Source organism: Macaca nemestrina, chromosome 4, assembly GCF_043159975.1.
Source record: "Macaca nemestrina isolate mMacNem1 chromosome 4, mMacNem.hap1, whole genome shotgun sequence".
In the NCBI taxonomy this organism is placed as follows: domain Eukaryota; kingdom Metazoa; phylum Chordata; class Mammalia; order Primates; family Cercopithecidae; genus Macaca; species Macaca nemestrina.
The window spans coordinates 150,501,812-150,516,507 of record NC_092128.1 but is presented as its reverse complement, the minus strand read 5'-3'; the positions used below and the strand labels follow the sequence as shown (position 1 = coordinate 150,516,507).

Genomic DNA, 14,696 nt, shown 5'->3' with positions numbered 1-14,696 from the left:
AGCTCAGGAAGTTGAGGCTGCAGTGAGCTAGGATCTTGCCACTGTACTCCAGCCTGGATGACAGAGAGAGATACCTTGTCTCAAAAAAAAAAAAAAAAAAAAAGATAAATAAATAAAAATCAGATTCCTAGAACCCACCCCAGACCTGTGGGGCCCATCCCCAAAAGACAGACTCCCAAATCAGGGACAATCTTTACCAGAACCAGAGACAATCTTTATCAGAATCAGAGACAATATCAGAATAGGAGACAATCTTTATCAGAACCAGGGACAATCTTTATCAGAACCAGGGACAATCCTTATCAGAACCAGGAACAATCCTTATCAAGGAATGAACTGTACCCCTCCCAATTCCCGATTTGCAGATTTATGAGAATGCCATCACAGAGCTCACGTGGTAAGAGTGAGAACTTAGGACAAAATACTCTTAAAAACTCCAGCATTGGACCAGGCGCTGTAATGCTGTGCTCACACCTGTCATCCCAGCACTTTCGGAGGCTGAGATGGGAGGATCACCTGAGGTTAGGATTTCGAGACAGGCCTGGGCAACATGGTGAAACCCAGTCTCTACTAAAAATACAAAAATTAGCCAGGCGTGGTGGCAGGCACCTGTCATCCCAGCTACTTGGGAGGCTGAGACATGAGAATTGCTTGAACCCAGGAGGCAGAGGTTGCAGTGAGCCGATAATCGTGCCACTGCACTCCAGCCTGGGTGACAGAGCGAGACTCTGTCTCAAAAAAAAAAAAAAAAAAAAAAAACTCCAGCATCATATGGATTCCAAAGTTACACTATCCTACTGAATTTTTCTTAAAACCGCATAGAAATCACAATAATTTTTTTTAAAAAGAGAGGGAGAGACAGCATGTCGGGAATTCAGTTCCAGCTCTCTCCACCCAGCCCCAGCAAATGCCACAGCATCATTTTTTCCACATGCTGTGCCCCAAATAAAAGAGAAGCTTCAGCTGGGCGCGGTGGCTCACGCCTGTAATCCCCAGAACTTTGGGAGGCCGAAGTGGGCAGATTACAAGGTCAGGAGTTCAAGACCAGCCTGGTCAATATGGTGAAACCCCATCTCTACTAAAAATACAAAAGTTAGCCAGGCGTGGTGGCGGGCTACTGTCTGCAGCAACTATCCCAGCAACTCGGGGGGCTGAGGCAGAAGAATTGCTTGAACCCGGGAGTCTGAGTTTGCAGTGAGCCAAGATCGCGCCACTGCGCTCCAGCCTGGGCGACAGAGCGAGACTCCGTCTAAAAAAAAAAAAAAAAAAAACAAAGAAGTTTCATCTCAGGCCAGACCTCTAATGCAACTGTGGGGCCAGCACCCAACCTGCTGGGGCAGGCATTCGGGGGTGATGCCCAGACAAGAGAAGCTGACCCAGGAAGTAGCTCGAATGGGCCCCCACGCCCACTCTCCATCTCTGGCCAGAGGACCCTAGGAGGCGGCTGCTGGGCAGGTGAGTTGAGTCATTTCCCTGGAACTTAGGCTTCTGGACGCAACTCTGTTAAGGCACCTTGCACCAAAAAAGGTGGCAAGCTCTAGAGAGGAAACAAAAACCAGGGTGCAGAATGGGTGCAGTGGCTCATGCCTGTAATTCCAGCACTTTGGGAGGTTGAGGCAGGCGGATCACTTGAGGTCAGGAGTTCGAGACCAGCCTGGCCAACATGGTGAAACCCCATCTCGACTAAAAATACAAAAATTAGCTGGGCGTGGTGGCAGGCGCCTGTAATCCCATCTACTAGGGAGGCTGAGGCAAGGAGAATTGCTTGAACCCAGGAGATGGAGGTTGCAGTGAGCCAAGATCACACTACTGCACTCCAGCCTGGGCGAAAGAGTAAGATTCTGTCTCAAAAAAATAAATAAATAAAAATAAAAACCCGGCCGGGCGCAGTGGCTCACGCCTGTAATCCCAGCGCTTTGGGAGGCCGAGGCAGGCGGATCACGAGGTCAGGAGATCGAGACCATCCTGGCGAACACGGTGAAACCCCGTCTCTACTGAAAATACAAAAAAAATTAGCCGGGCGTGGTGGCGGGCGCCTGTGATCCCAGCTTCTGGGGAGGCTGAGGCAGGAGAATGGCATGAACCCAGGAGGCGGAGCTTGTGGTGAGCGGAGATCACGCCACCGCACTCCAGCCTGGGCGACAGAGCAAGACTCCGTCTCAAAAATAAATAAATAAATAAATAAAAATTAAAAAAAAATAAAAAAATAAAATAAAATAAAAATAAAAACCCAAGTTGCAGCCTGGGCAATGTGGCAAAACCTCGTCTCTACAAAAAAATACAAAAAATTAGTTCAGCCGGGCACTGTGGCTCACGCCTGTAATCCCAGTACCTTGGGAGGCCAAAGCAGGCAGATCACGAGGTCAGGAGTTCAAGACCAGCCTGACCAAAATGGTGAAACCCCATTTCTACTAAAAATACAAAAATTAGCCAGGCTTGGTGACGTGCACCTGTAGTCCCAGCTACTCAGGAGGCTGAGGCAGGAGAATCACTTGACCCTGGGAGGTCGAGGTTGCAGTGAGCTGAGATCGCGCCACTGCACTCCAGTCTGGGCAACAGAGGGAGACTCCATCCCAAAAAAAAAAAATTAGCTGGGCATGGCGGCACATGTCTAGAGTCAGTCCCAGCTACTCAGGAGGCAGAGGTGGGAGGATCACCTGAACCCGGGAAGTGGTGGCTGCAGTGAGCCATGATCGCGCCACTGCACTCCAGCCTAGGCGACAGAGCGATATCCTGTCTCCAAAAATAAAATCTAGGTAACTGACCAGAGGTCAAAGGACGAGTAATGCCTGCCACAGGGCCTGGGCTCCTAAGCCCAGAACCTCCCTTCCCTCCACCACCAGGAAAGGGCAGCTGGAGTTTCCAGACAGGTCCGGACCAGGCACCTCATTTCTGGGGTCTCCTGAAATTCCAATTCTGGTGTGAGTGGCAGGCCCTGGAATGTGCTTACCAGGCACACTAGGAACCATCGGCTATAATGACAACTTGAAAGTGGTTTAAAGAGTTTAGCTATTCGCTAAACTCTGTGTTTTATGTACTTTTCAGAATATGTAACATTTCAGTTTTTTCAAAACCCTTTTTTTGTAGAGACAGAGTTTTGCCATGTTGCCCAGGCTGGTCTCAAACTCCTGAGCTCAAGTGACCTGTGCCCAGCCTAGTTTTTTTCAAAAGTTAAGCAAAATTAAGATCTGAAATCTTGACCGGGTGTGGTGGCTCACGCCTGTAATCCCAGTACTTTGGGAGGCCAAGGCAGGTGGATCACGAGGTCAGGAGATCAAGACCATCCTGGATAACACAGTGAAACCCCGTCTCTACTAAAAATACAAAAAAATTGGCCAGGGGTCGGGTGCAGTGGCTCATGCCTGTAATGTCAGCACTTTGGGAGGCCAAGGTGGGCGGATCACCTGAGGTCAATAGTTCGAGACCGGCCTGACCAACGTGGACGAACCCCATCTCTACTAAAAATACAAAAAAAATTTGTATTTTTTTTACAAAAATACAAATGCGGACGTGGTGGCACATGCCTGTAATCCCAGCTACTTAGGAGGCTGAGGCAGGAGAATCATTTGAACCTGGGAGGAGGAGGCTGCAGTGAGCTGAGATAGTGCCATGGCACTCCAGCCCGGGCAACAAGAGTGAAACTCCGTATCAAAAAAAAAAAAAAAAAAAAAAAAAAAAATTAGCCAGATGTGGTGGTGGGCGCCTGTAGTCCCAGCTACTTGGGAGACTGAGCCAGGAAAATGGCGTGAACCCAAGAGGCGGAGCTTGCAGTGAGCAAAGATCATGCCACTGCACTCCAGCCTGGGCGACAGAGCGAGACTCCATCTCAAAAAAAAAAAAAAAAAGGATCTAAAATCTTATTACCTGCCAAAAAACATCTCCTCCCAGAAAGAACCCTAGTCTGGGCTGGGTGCAGGGGCTCACACCTATAATCCCAGCAATCTGGGAGGCCACGGTGGGAGGATCACTTGAGGTCAGGGGTTTGAGACCAGCTTGAGCAACATAGTGACACCCCATCTCTACGAAAAATTTTAAAAAGAAAAAGAGAAATAAAAATAAAGAATGGGCCAGGAACGGTGGCTCACGCCTGTAATCCCAGCACTTTGGGAGGCCGAGGCAGGTGGATCACGAGGTCAGGAGTTCGAGACCAGCCTGGCCAAGATAGTGAAACCCCGTCTCTACTAAAAATACAAAAATTAGCCGGGCTTGGTGGCACGTGCCTGTAGTCCCAGCTACTTGGGAGGCTGAGGCAGGAGAATCGCTTGAACCCAGGAGGCAAAGGTTGTGGTGAGCCAAGATTGTGCCATTGCACTCCAGCCTGGGCGACAAGAGTGAAACTCCGTCTTAAAATAAATAAATAAATAAATAAAAACAAAAAATAAAGAATGGAGCCGGGCGCGGTGGCTCACGCCTGTAATCCCAGCACTTTGGGAGGCCGAGACGGGCGGATCACAAGGTCAGGAGATCGAGACCACGGTGAAACCCCGTCTCTACTAAAAATACAAAAAATTAGCCGGGCGCGGTGGCGGGCGCCTGTAGTCCCAGCTACTCAGGAGGCTGAGGCAGGAGAATGGCGTAAACCCAGGAGGCGGAGCTTGCAGTGAGCCAAGATCGCGCCACTGCACTCCAGCCTGGGTGACAGAGCGAGACTCCGTCTCAAAAAAAAAAAAAAAAAAAGAATGGGCCCTAACCTATTTATGACTCAGGCACCCAGTGAAATCACAGAATTCACAAATCAGCTGGTAAGATGTCTGGGATGTGCTTTAACTAATCAATGAGGGACAGGAGAGGTGGGAAAGAGTCGAGGGAGAAGGGGAGACAGAGATGAACCCAGATGGGTCATGTGTTGACAACTACTGAAACTAGACAAGTGTATAGAAACGAGTTCATTGGCCAGGCGCAGTGGCTCACGCCTGTAATCCTAGCACTTTGGGAGGCCAAGGCGGGCAGATTACAAGATCAAGAGATCAAGACCATCCTGGCCAGCGTGGTAAAACCCCGTCTCTACAAAAATACACAAATTAGCCCAGCGTGGTGGCAAGCACCTGTCGTCCCAGGTACTTGGGAGGCTGAGGCAGGAGAATCTCTTGAATCCGGGAGGTAGAGGCTGCAATGAGCCAAGATTGTGCCATTGCCCTCCAGCCTGGGTGACACAGCAAGACCCTGTCTCAACAACAACAAACACCAACTGACCAGGTACGGTGGCTCACACCTATAACCCCAGCACTTTGGAAGGACAAGGTGGGAGGATAGCTTGAGCCCAGAGTTGGAGATCAGCCTAAGCAATACAGCAAGAAACTTGAAAAGTGTTCAATCGCAGGCGTGATCTAAAGGGATAAACGATGTTAAGGTCTTTACTCTTTCTTCAGTGCCCCTCTTCTTAGGGCTTTGCTTATCTATTTGGCATTTTCTAGGCCGTCCCTTGAGACACAGCACTGCTGCCACCCAGTCTATGCACAAGCTGTCCCGTTGACCAGACATGCCACCAAGCAAGGGAAACTGCTACACTCTCAAACTTCAGCTCAAAAGCTCCTTCCTCAGAGAAGCCCTCCCAGTACTCTCCAGGCACACTTAACTCACTGCCTTCCACAGCTGACCAGGTCTCCCCTTCCAGTCTCATCAGACAAACTGTAATGATTTCCCCACCACTGCAGGAAAGCGTTTTGAACAGGGAGCATTTTTTATTTACTTTTTTTTTTTTTTTTTTTGAGACAGGGTTTCACTCCGTCTCCCAAGCGGGAGTACAGTAGCACAATCATAGCTCATTACAACCATGGCCTCCCAGGCTCAAGTGATCCTCCTGCCTCAGTCTCCCGAGTAGATGGGACTATGGGCGCATGCCCCCACACCAGGCTAATTTTGTAATTTTTGTAGAAATGGGATGATCTTGTTATGTTGCTCAGGCTGGTCTCGAACTCCTGGCTTCAAGCAATCTTCCTATCTTGGCCTCCCACAGCACTGGGATTATAGGCAAGAGCCACCATGCCTAGCCAGAGAGTTTTTGTAGGGTTTTTTTGGTTTTTTCATTTTTAGGGAGAACACAGTTTTACTCTTTTGCCCAGGCTGCAGTACAGCGCTATGATCTCGGCTCAGTACAACCTCCACCTCCCAGGTTCAAGCAATCCTCCCACCTCAACCTCCCCAGTAGCCAGGACTACAGATGCACACCACCCCACCCAGCTAATTTTCGTTTTTTTGTTTTGTTTTGTTTTGATACGGAGTCTCGCTCTGTCACCAAGGCTGGAGTGCAGTGGCATGATCTCAGCTTACTGCAACCTCCGTTGCCCAGGTTCAAGGGATTCTCCTGCCTCAGCCTCTCGGATAGCTGGGACTGCAGGCATGTGCCACCACACCTGGCTAATTTTTTTGTATTTTTGGTAGAGATGGGGATTTCACCATGTTGGCCAGGCTGGTCTCGAACTCCTGACCTCGTGATCTGCCTGCTCGGCCTCCCAAAGTGATGGGATTACAGGCGTGAGCTGCCGTGCCCAGCTAATTTTTGTAAAGACAGGGTTTCCATGTTCCCCAGACTGGTCTCCAACTCCTGGGCTCAAGCAATCTGCCCACCTTGGCCTCCCAAAGTACTAGAATTACAGGCATAAGCCACCATGCCCTGACAGGATCATTTTTAATACTCGAGAAAAAGAGGCACTGAGGCCGGGCGTGGTGGCTCACGCCTGTAATCCCAGCACTTTGGGAGGCCGAAGCAGGTGAATCACAAGGTCAGGAGATTGAGACCATCCTGGCTAACACGATGAAACCCCGTCTCTACTAAAAAAATACAAAAAATTAGCTGGGCGTGGTGGCGGGTGCCTGTAGTCCCAGCTACGCAGGAGGCTGAGGCAGGAGAATGGCAAGAACCCGGGAGGTAGAGCTTGCAGTAAGCCGAGATTGCACCACTGCATGACAGCCTAGGAAACAGGGCAAGACTCCGTCTCAAAAAAAAAAAAAAAAAAAAGAAAGAAAGAAAAAGAAAAAGAGGCACTGAACCATGTGAAGTGCTACTGGAACAAACAAACAAACAAAAAACAGCAGAGCCCAGCTGGGTGCGGTGACTCATGCCTGTAATCCCAACACTTTGGGAGGCCAAGGCGGGTGGATCACCTGAGGTCAGGAGTTTGAGACCAGCCTGGCCAACATGGCAAAACCCCGTCTCTACTAAAAATACAAAAATTAGCCAGGTGTTATGATGCACGCTTGTAGTCCCAGCTACTTGGGAGGCTGAGACAGGAGAATCACTTGAGCCGGGGAGGCGGAGGTTGCAGATCGCACCTCTGCACTCCAGCCTGCCTGGGCGACAGAGTGAGACTCTGTCTCAAAAACAAAAAACAAACAAACAACAAAAGGAACAGAGGGTCCTTTGAGCTGGAATTCTGTAAGACCAAGGTACCAGGACCCTCCTTCCCTAACGCCAAGCACGAACAGCTAACTCTAACTGGAATCTTCATTTCAATCTTATCAATCTGCAGTTGGGCCACATACCGTTCCGTGTCAATGAAGAAGCCACTGGGGTCATTTCTAGGCCAAATTCACTTCAAATGAAGAGGGGCGGTGGGCACAGCGAACCCCAGCCATCTCCACAGACCCCTGCCCCATCACTCTGAGGAAGACACTTGAGCCTCTCACTCCTGCTCCCTAGAACCCAGGCAAGCTCCTAAATCTGTGAAGTGCACCCAACGATCTGAGTCCTGAAAGGTGACAGATACCAACCTAGGTGTCCATACAGATAGGCAGGAAGCATCACCGGGAAGCCACTAGTCAGAGTCTAGAGTCCCCGCTACACCCCTGTCTGCAGAGACAATACCTTGCGCCACCTTACAGGGACGCGGCGGGCTTCTCCATCGGACCCAGATTTGGGGAGTGTTGGGAAAGAATTCCAGGGTACGTCGTAAGTCCCCCAGATGAAATGGCTTTTCCTCCATCACCCGCCCCCCACGTCATTCAGCAACCAGGCTCCAGAGAGAAGTGGGTTGGGGCTGAAACTGAGCATCCAGAGATAGAAGACGGAGTGGGACGTGGGCACGGAGGGGGAATGTCCCAGGGCTGCAGGGGCCCAGCCAAGGAAACGGGGCACTGAGAAAGGGGCCTCGGAGGAGCCTGGACCCTCAGGGGACGGAGAGACGGGGGCAACTCTGGCAATCAGGAATGGACGAGCGAAAGGGGAGACAGCTTGTGCCTTCCGAGGCAGGGTAGGAGTCTTGGGGACAGGTTGCGGGAAAGACGAGAGCAGGGGCAAGGCCAGGGTCGGGATGGGAAGGACGGGCGGGGTAGGGGTCGGGATAGAAAGGATGCAAGGGAACCCGGGTCGGGATGGAAGAACCCAGGGGGACCGAGGCCGCCGAAGCAGAAGCAGAGCGGAGACAGGCGCGGACAGTACCTCTCCGGAGCTGGCCATGTCGCCGGCGGTGCCGAGCCGCGGCAGCGAAGCCGCAACCCCGGGGCCTCCCACCTGCCCGGCTAGGGATGCTCGAAGCCGGCGCGTCCACGGCTCAACCGAGACCCCGCAGGGAGCGGGCTCTCGTCACTTCCGGCGCCCGCCGACACGCACTTCCGTTCGCCCGCAGGCGGGCCGCAGGCGGCCGCCATGTTGGATGTGGCTCCACCCGAGGAGCTGCTGGAGCGCAAGGGAGGCAGGAAGGGCTCCAACGGCCTCTGCCTCTTTTCTGAGCTCGTTCTTAGACCCCCTCTGCCGTCTGCACGCTCTTTTCCAGCCACCCGGCCTCCCGATGCCGGCCTAGCGCGTTCCCCCCGGCAGGCTTTTGCATTTGCCCTTCCCACTGTCTTTCGTGTGCAAAAGCAACAGGTCCTGAGCACACCTCATGGAATAGCGTCGCCTCCTCTCTACCTTCACATACACCCCGAAACTTCCCTCTCATCCTATGTGTTTCTCCATAGATTTTTGCACCATCTGACTGACTGTATCTTTTTTTTTTTTTGGTCCTCCTCTAATAAACTGTAAGCAGGGACAGGATTTCCCAATACCTGAAACTGTCCCTGGAATGTGATAGACACTGACAATACATATTTGCTAAGTAAATATGAATGTATGCGCCCTCACACTTTTTTTTAGTAGAGACGGGGCTTCACCCGTGTTAGCCAGTATGGTCTCGATCTCCTGACCTCGTGATCCGCCCGTCTCAGCCTCCCAAAGTGCTGGGATTACAGGCTTGGGACACCGCGCCTGGCCAGCGCCCTCACACTTAAGAGTTTGCGTTTGAAAATAATTAGACCCGGCCGGGCTTGGTGGCTTATGCCGGTAACCCCAGCACTTTGGGAGGCCGAGACGGACGGATCGCCTGAGGTCAGGAGTTTGAGACCAGCCCAGCCAACATGGCGAAACCCGTCTCTACTAAAAATACAAAAATTAGCTGGGCGTGGTGGCGCACGCCTGTAATCCCAGCTATTCGGGAGGCTGAGGCAGGAGAATTGCTTGAACCCGGGAGATGGAGGTTGCAGTAGCAGACATCTTGCCACTGCACTCCAGATTGAGCAACAGAGTGAGACTGTCTCAAAATACATACATAACATACGTACATACATACATTCATAGATACATACATACATACTTAGAGCTGACAGGATGGCTTACGCCTGTAATTCCAGCACTTCAACAGGCCTAAGCGGGAGGATCCCTTGAGGCCAGTCGTTCCAGACCAGCCTGGGCAACACAGCAAGAACCCCCAGGCCGTCTATAAAAATTACAAAACATTTTCTGGAGATTGAGGCGGGAGGATCACTTGAGCCCAGGAGTTCCAGGCTGCAGTGAGCTGAGATTGTGCCACTGCACTCCAGCCTGGATGACAGAGCAAGACTCTTGTCTCCTCAACAAATAAATAAATAAAAATACTTTACTAATAAAAATCCCTGGGGAAAGTTCGTTCTCTGAAATCAAAAGAACTGGGTTTGAGGCCAAGCACAGTGGCTCAGGCCTATAATCCTAGCACCTTGGGAGGCTGAGGCAGGAGGATCACTTGAGTCCCATGGGTTTGAGACCAGCCTGGGTAACACAGCAAGACTTCTTTCTACAAAAAAGACGAAGAAAGAAAGAAAAAAAAAAAAAGCCCAGGCGCAGTGCCTCACGCCTGTAATCCCAGCACTTTGGAAGGCCGAGGCGGGCGGATCACAAGGTCAGGAGATCGAGACCATGGTGAAACCCCGTCTCTACTAAAAATAGAAAAAATTAGCCGGGCACAGTGGCGGGCGCCTGTAGTCCCAGCAAATCGGGAGGCTGAGGCCGGAGAATGGCGTGAACCCGGGAGGCGGAGCTTGCAGTGAGCCGAGATCGTGCCACTGCACTCCAGCCTGGGCGACAGAGCGAGACTCCGTCTCAAAAAAAAAAAAAAAAAAAGAAAAAAAGAAAGAAAGATGGAAACCACTGAATGTTGAGTGTAAAGACCGCAGGGGCAGAGTCGGTGCCAGCGCCTGGCTGCTGTCACTCTCACACAGGCCATTCTGGGATTGGAGAGGCTGGATCTGGGTGACAGTTCCTCACAGAGTCCCCACAGCTCAAGGTGTGAGAGCCCCCTGGAGCACCTGGCTGACTGTGGTGGGCAGTGGGACTCTGAGGCCAGGGCAGAGTACTAGGCCCTGTGAGTTCACTGACAACCTGGCACAGGGCCTGGAAATGAGGCAGGCTATGGTAGTGGTCTGTGACTGCCCCACTCTCCACTCCTTTCCAATTCATCCACAGTGGGGTCCGAGGCCGGGCACAGCAGCTCCTGCCTGTAATCCCAGCACTTTGGGAGGCCGAGGTGGGAAGATTACTTGAGTTCAGGAGTTCGAGACCAGCCTGGGCCACATGGTGAAACCCCCTCAAGAGAAAAATTAGCCAGGATGGTTGCACGTGCCACCATCTATCTTTCTTTTCTTTCTTTCTTTCTTTCTTCTTCTTTTTTTTTTTTTTTTTGGAGATGGAGTTTCATTCTTGTCTCCCAAGCTGGAGTGCAATGGCATGATCTTAGCTCACTGTAACCTTCACCTCCTGGGTTCAACTAATTCTCCTGCCTCAGCCTCCCAAGTAGCTGGGATTACAGGCACCTGACACCACACCCACCTAATTTTTTTGTATTTTTAATAGAGACGGGGTTTCGCCATGTTGGTCAGGCTGGTCCCCAACTCCTGACCTCAGGTGATCCAACCGCCTCAGCCTCCTAAAGTGCTGGGATTACAGGTGTAAGCCACTGCACCTGACCGCCATCATCTATCTTTCTTTCGTTTTCTTTTTCTTTCTTTTTTTTTTTTTTGAGATGGAGTCTCACTCTGTCGCCCAGGCTGGAGTACAGTGGCTGGATCTCGGCTCACTGCAAGCTCCGCCTCCTGGGTTTACACCATTCTCCTGCCTCAGCCTCCCGAGTAGCTGGGACTACAGACGCCTGCCACCATGCTCAGCTAATTGTCTGTATTTTTCGTAGAGACTGGGTTTCACCGTGTTAGCCAGGATGCTCTCGATCTCCTGACCTCGTGATCCACCCGCCTTGGCCTCCCAAAGTGCTGGGATTACAGGTGTGAGCCACCACGCCCGGCCTCTTTCTCTCTTTCTTAAAAAGAGACAGAGTCCCGCTATGTTGCCCAGACTAGTCTCTATACTCAAGAATGAATTCTAGGCTGGGCGCTGTGGCTCACGCCTCTAATTCCAGCACTTTGGGAGGCCGAGGCAGGTGGATCACGAGGTCAGGAGTTCGAGACCAGCCTGGTCAACATAATGAAACCCTGTCTGCACTAAAAATACAAAAATTAGCCAGGCGTGGTGGCACACACCTATAATCCCAGCTACTCGGCAAGCTGAGGCAGGAGAATTGCTTGAACCCAAGGGGCAGAGGTTGCAGTGAGCCGAGATGGTGACATTGCACACTCCAGCCTGGGTGACAAGGCGAGACTCTGTCTCAAAAAAAAAAAACAACAATGAATTGTAATGTAAACTGTGGACTCCGGGTGATACTGTGTCAACACAATTTCATCAGCTGTAACATGTAGCCCTCTGGTGGGGGTGTGGATAGAGGGGGAGGCTGTGGGTGTGTGGGGACAGTGAGTACCTGGGAACTTCCTGCACTCACCATTCAGTTTTGTTGGGAACCTAAAACTACTCTAAAAAATAAAGTCTATCAATTTTTTTGGAACTGTATTTTTGTTTTTAAACCGGAGTTTTGCTCATGTCGCCCAGGGTGGAGTGCTATGGTGCAATCTTAGCTCACTGCAACCTCCGCCTCCCAGGTTCAAGGAATTCTCCAGCCTTGCCTCCTGAGTAGCTGGGATTACAGGCATGTGCTACCACACCCAGCTAATTTTTGTATTTTGTTTTTCCAAGACAGAGTCTAACTGTCACCCAGGCTGGAGTGCAATGGCGCAATTTTGGCTCACTGAAACCTTCACCTCCCAGGTTCAAGTGATTCTCCTGCCTCAGCCTCCCGACTAGTTGGGATTATAGGCAACTGTCACCATGCCCAGCTAATTTTTGTATTTTTAGTAGTAACAGGGTTTCGCCATTTGGCCAAGCTGCTCTTGAACTCCTGACCTCAAGTGATCCACCTGTCTCAGCCTCCCAAAGTGCTGGGATTACAGGTGTGAGTCACCGGGCCAGGCTTGAACTGCATATCTGGCCTTCTCACTCATGGGGATCCTCCCACTCATACCTAATGGCCTCAGGGTCGTTGCATGAGCTACTTGCTTTGTTGAGTGGCCCTCACCCCACCTCCGGCTAATTTCTCTTTTTTACTTTTTTTTTTTTGAGACGGAGTCTCGCTCTGTCGCCCAGGCTGGAGTGCAGTGGTGCCATCTCAGCTCACTGCGAGCTCCACCTCCCGGGTTCACGCCATTCTCCCACCTCAGCCTCCCGAGTAGCTGGGACTACAGGCGCCCACCACCACGCCCGGCTAATTTTTTGTATTTTTAGTAGGCACGGGGTTTCACTGTGTTAGCCAGGATGGTCTCAATCTCCTGACCTCATGATCCACCCGCCTCGGCCTCCCAAAGTGCTGGGATTACAGACGTGAGCCACCGCGCCCGGCCAAGGCTAATTTCTCTTCATCTTCCTCACATCCCTTCTGCAGAAGCCCTACCCTTCCGTAGACCATGTCACCATTCCGTCGCATCCTCTGCCATTGTCCCTTGGAATATTCCTAGATGGCATTTATCACTGTGGATAGTTATCACCATTTAGCGTTTTGGCTAAGATCAAGTGTACCATCACCATGAGTAATTAAATATGCATTTTTAATTAATTAAATACTTAAGTAATGAAATAGCCATATTTGATTAAATATTTGCATTTAATTACAGGTGGCTCATACCTGTAATCCCAGTACTTTGGAAGGTGGAGGCAGGAGGATTGCTTGAGGCCAGGAGTTTCAGACCAGCCCAGGCAATATAGCGAGACCCCCATCTCTACAAAAAAAATTTTTTTTTTTTGAGATGAAGTCTCGCTCTGTCGCTCAGGCTGGAGTGCAGTGGCCGGATCTCAGCTCACTGCAAGCTCTGCCTCCCAGGTTTATGCCATTCTCCTGCCTCAGCCTCCCGAGTAGCTGGGACTACAGACGCCCGCCACCTCACCCGGCTAGTTTTTTGTATTTTTTAGTAGAGTTGGGGTTTCACCGTGTTAGCCAGGATGGTCTCGATCTTCTGACCTCGTGATCCGCCCGTCTCGGCCTCCCAAAGTGCTGGGATTACAGGCTTGAGCCACTGCGCCCAGCCAAAAAATTTTTAAAAATTAGCCAGGTAAGGCCAGGCGCAGTGGCTCATGCCTGTAATCCCAGCACTTTAGGAGGCCGAGGTGGGCTTATCAGGAGATAGAGACCATCTTGGCTAACACGGTAAAACCCCGTCTCTACTAAAAATACAAAAAAATTATCCAGGTGTGGTGGCAGGCACCTGTAGTCCCAGCTGTTCAGGAGACTGAGGCAGGAGAATGGCGTGAACCCAGGAGGTGAAGCTTGCAGTGAGCCGACATCGTGCCACTGCACTCCAGCCTGGGCGACAGAGCAAGACTCTGTCTCAGAAAAAAAAAAAAAAAAAAAAGGAAAGCGTTGGCCAGGTGCACTGGTTTATGCTGGTAATCCCACCCCTCTAGGAGACCAACACATGAAAGGATCGCTTGAGGCCAGGAGTTCAAGGCTGCAGTGAGCGACGATCACACCAATGCACCAAGCCTGGGCAACAGAACGAGATCCCATCTCTAAAAATAAAAATAAAATAGCTGGGCACAGTGGCTCACGCCTGTAATCCCAGAACTTTGGGAGGCCGAGGCGGGTGGATCACCTGAGGTTAGTAGTTCAAGACCAGCCTGGCCAACATGGTGAAACCCCATCTCTACTAAAAGTACAAAAAAAGGCCGGGCGCGGTGGCTCAAGCCTGTAATCCCAGCACTTTGGGAGGCCGAGACGGGCGGATCACGAGGTCAGGAGATCGAGACCATCCTGGCTAACACGGTGAAACCCCGTCTCTACTAAAAAATACAAAAAATTAGCCGGGCGAGGTGGCGGGCGCCTGTAGTCCCAGCTACTTGGGAGGCTGAGGCAGGAGAATGGCGTGAACCCGGGAGGCGGAGCTTGCAGTGAGCCGAGATAGCGCCACTGCACTCCAGCCTGGGGCACAGAGCAAGACTCCGTCTCAAAAAAAAAAAAAAAAAAAAGTACAAAAAAAAATTAGCTGGGCGTGGTGACGGTGCCTGTAGTCCTAGCTACGAGGGAGGATGAGACAGGAGA

The 14,696-nt window shown here is 51.1% G+C and overlaps 1 protein-coding gene across 4 annotated transcripts in view; it reads right to left on the bottom strand.

Annotated features, from left to right (window-relative positions):
- The window catches only part of LOC105497366 (F-box and leucine rich repeat protein 18), an 84,815-nt gene extending 76,286 nt beyond the window's left edge, over positions 1 to 8,529 (bottom strand). For all 4 annotated transcript variants that reach the window (XM_071095384.1, XM_071095382.1, XM_071095383.1 and 1 more), the window contains exon 1: positions 8,378 to 8,529. In XM_071095384.1, the coding sequence (XP_070951485.1) occupies positions 8,378 to 8,395 (18 nt within the window). In that variant the 5' untranslated portion in view covers positions 8,396 to 8,529. The remainder of the gene's footprint in view (positions 1 to 8,377) is intronic.
- Between the last annotated feature and the right edge of the window lie 6,167 nt (positions 8,530 to 14,696).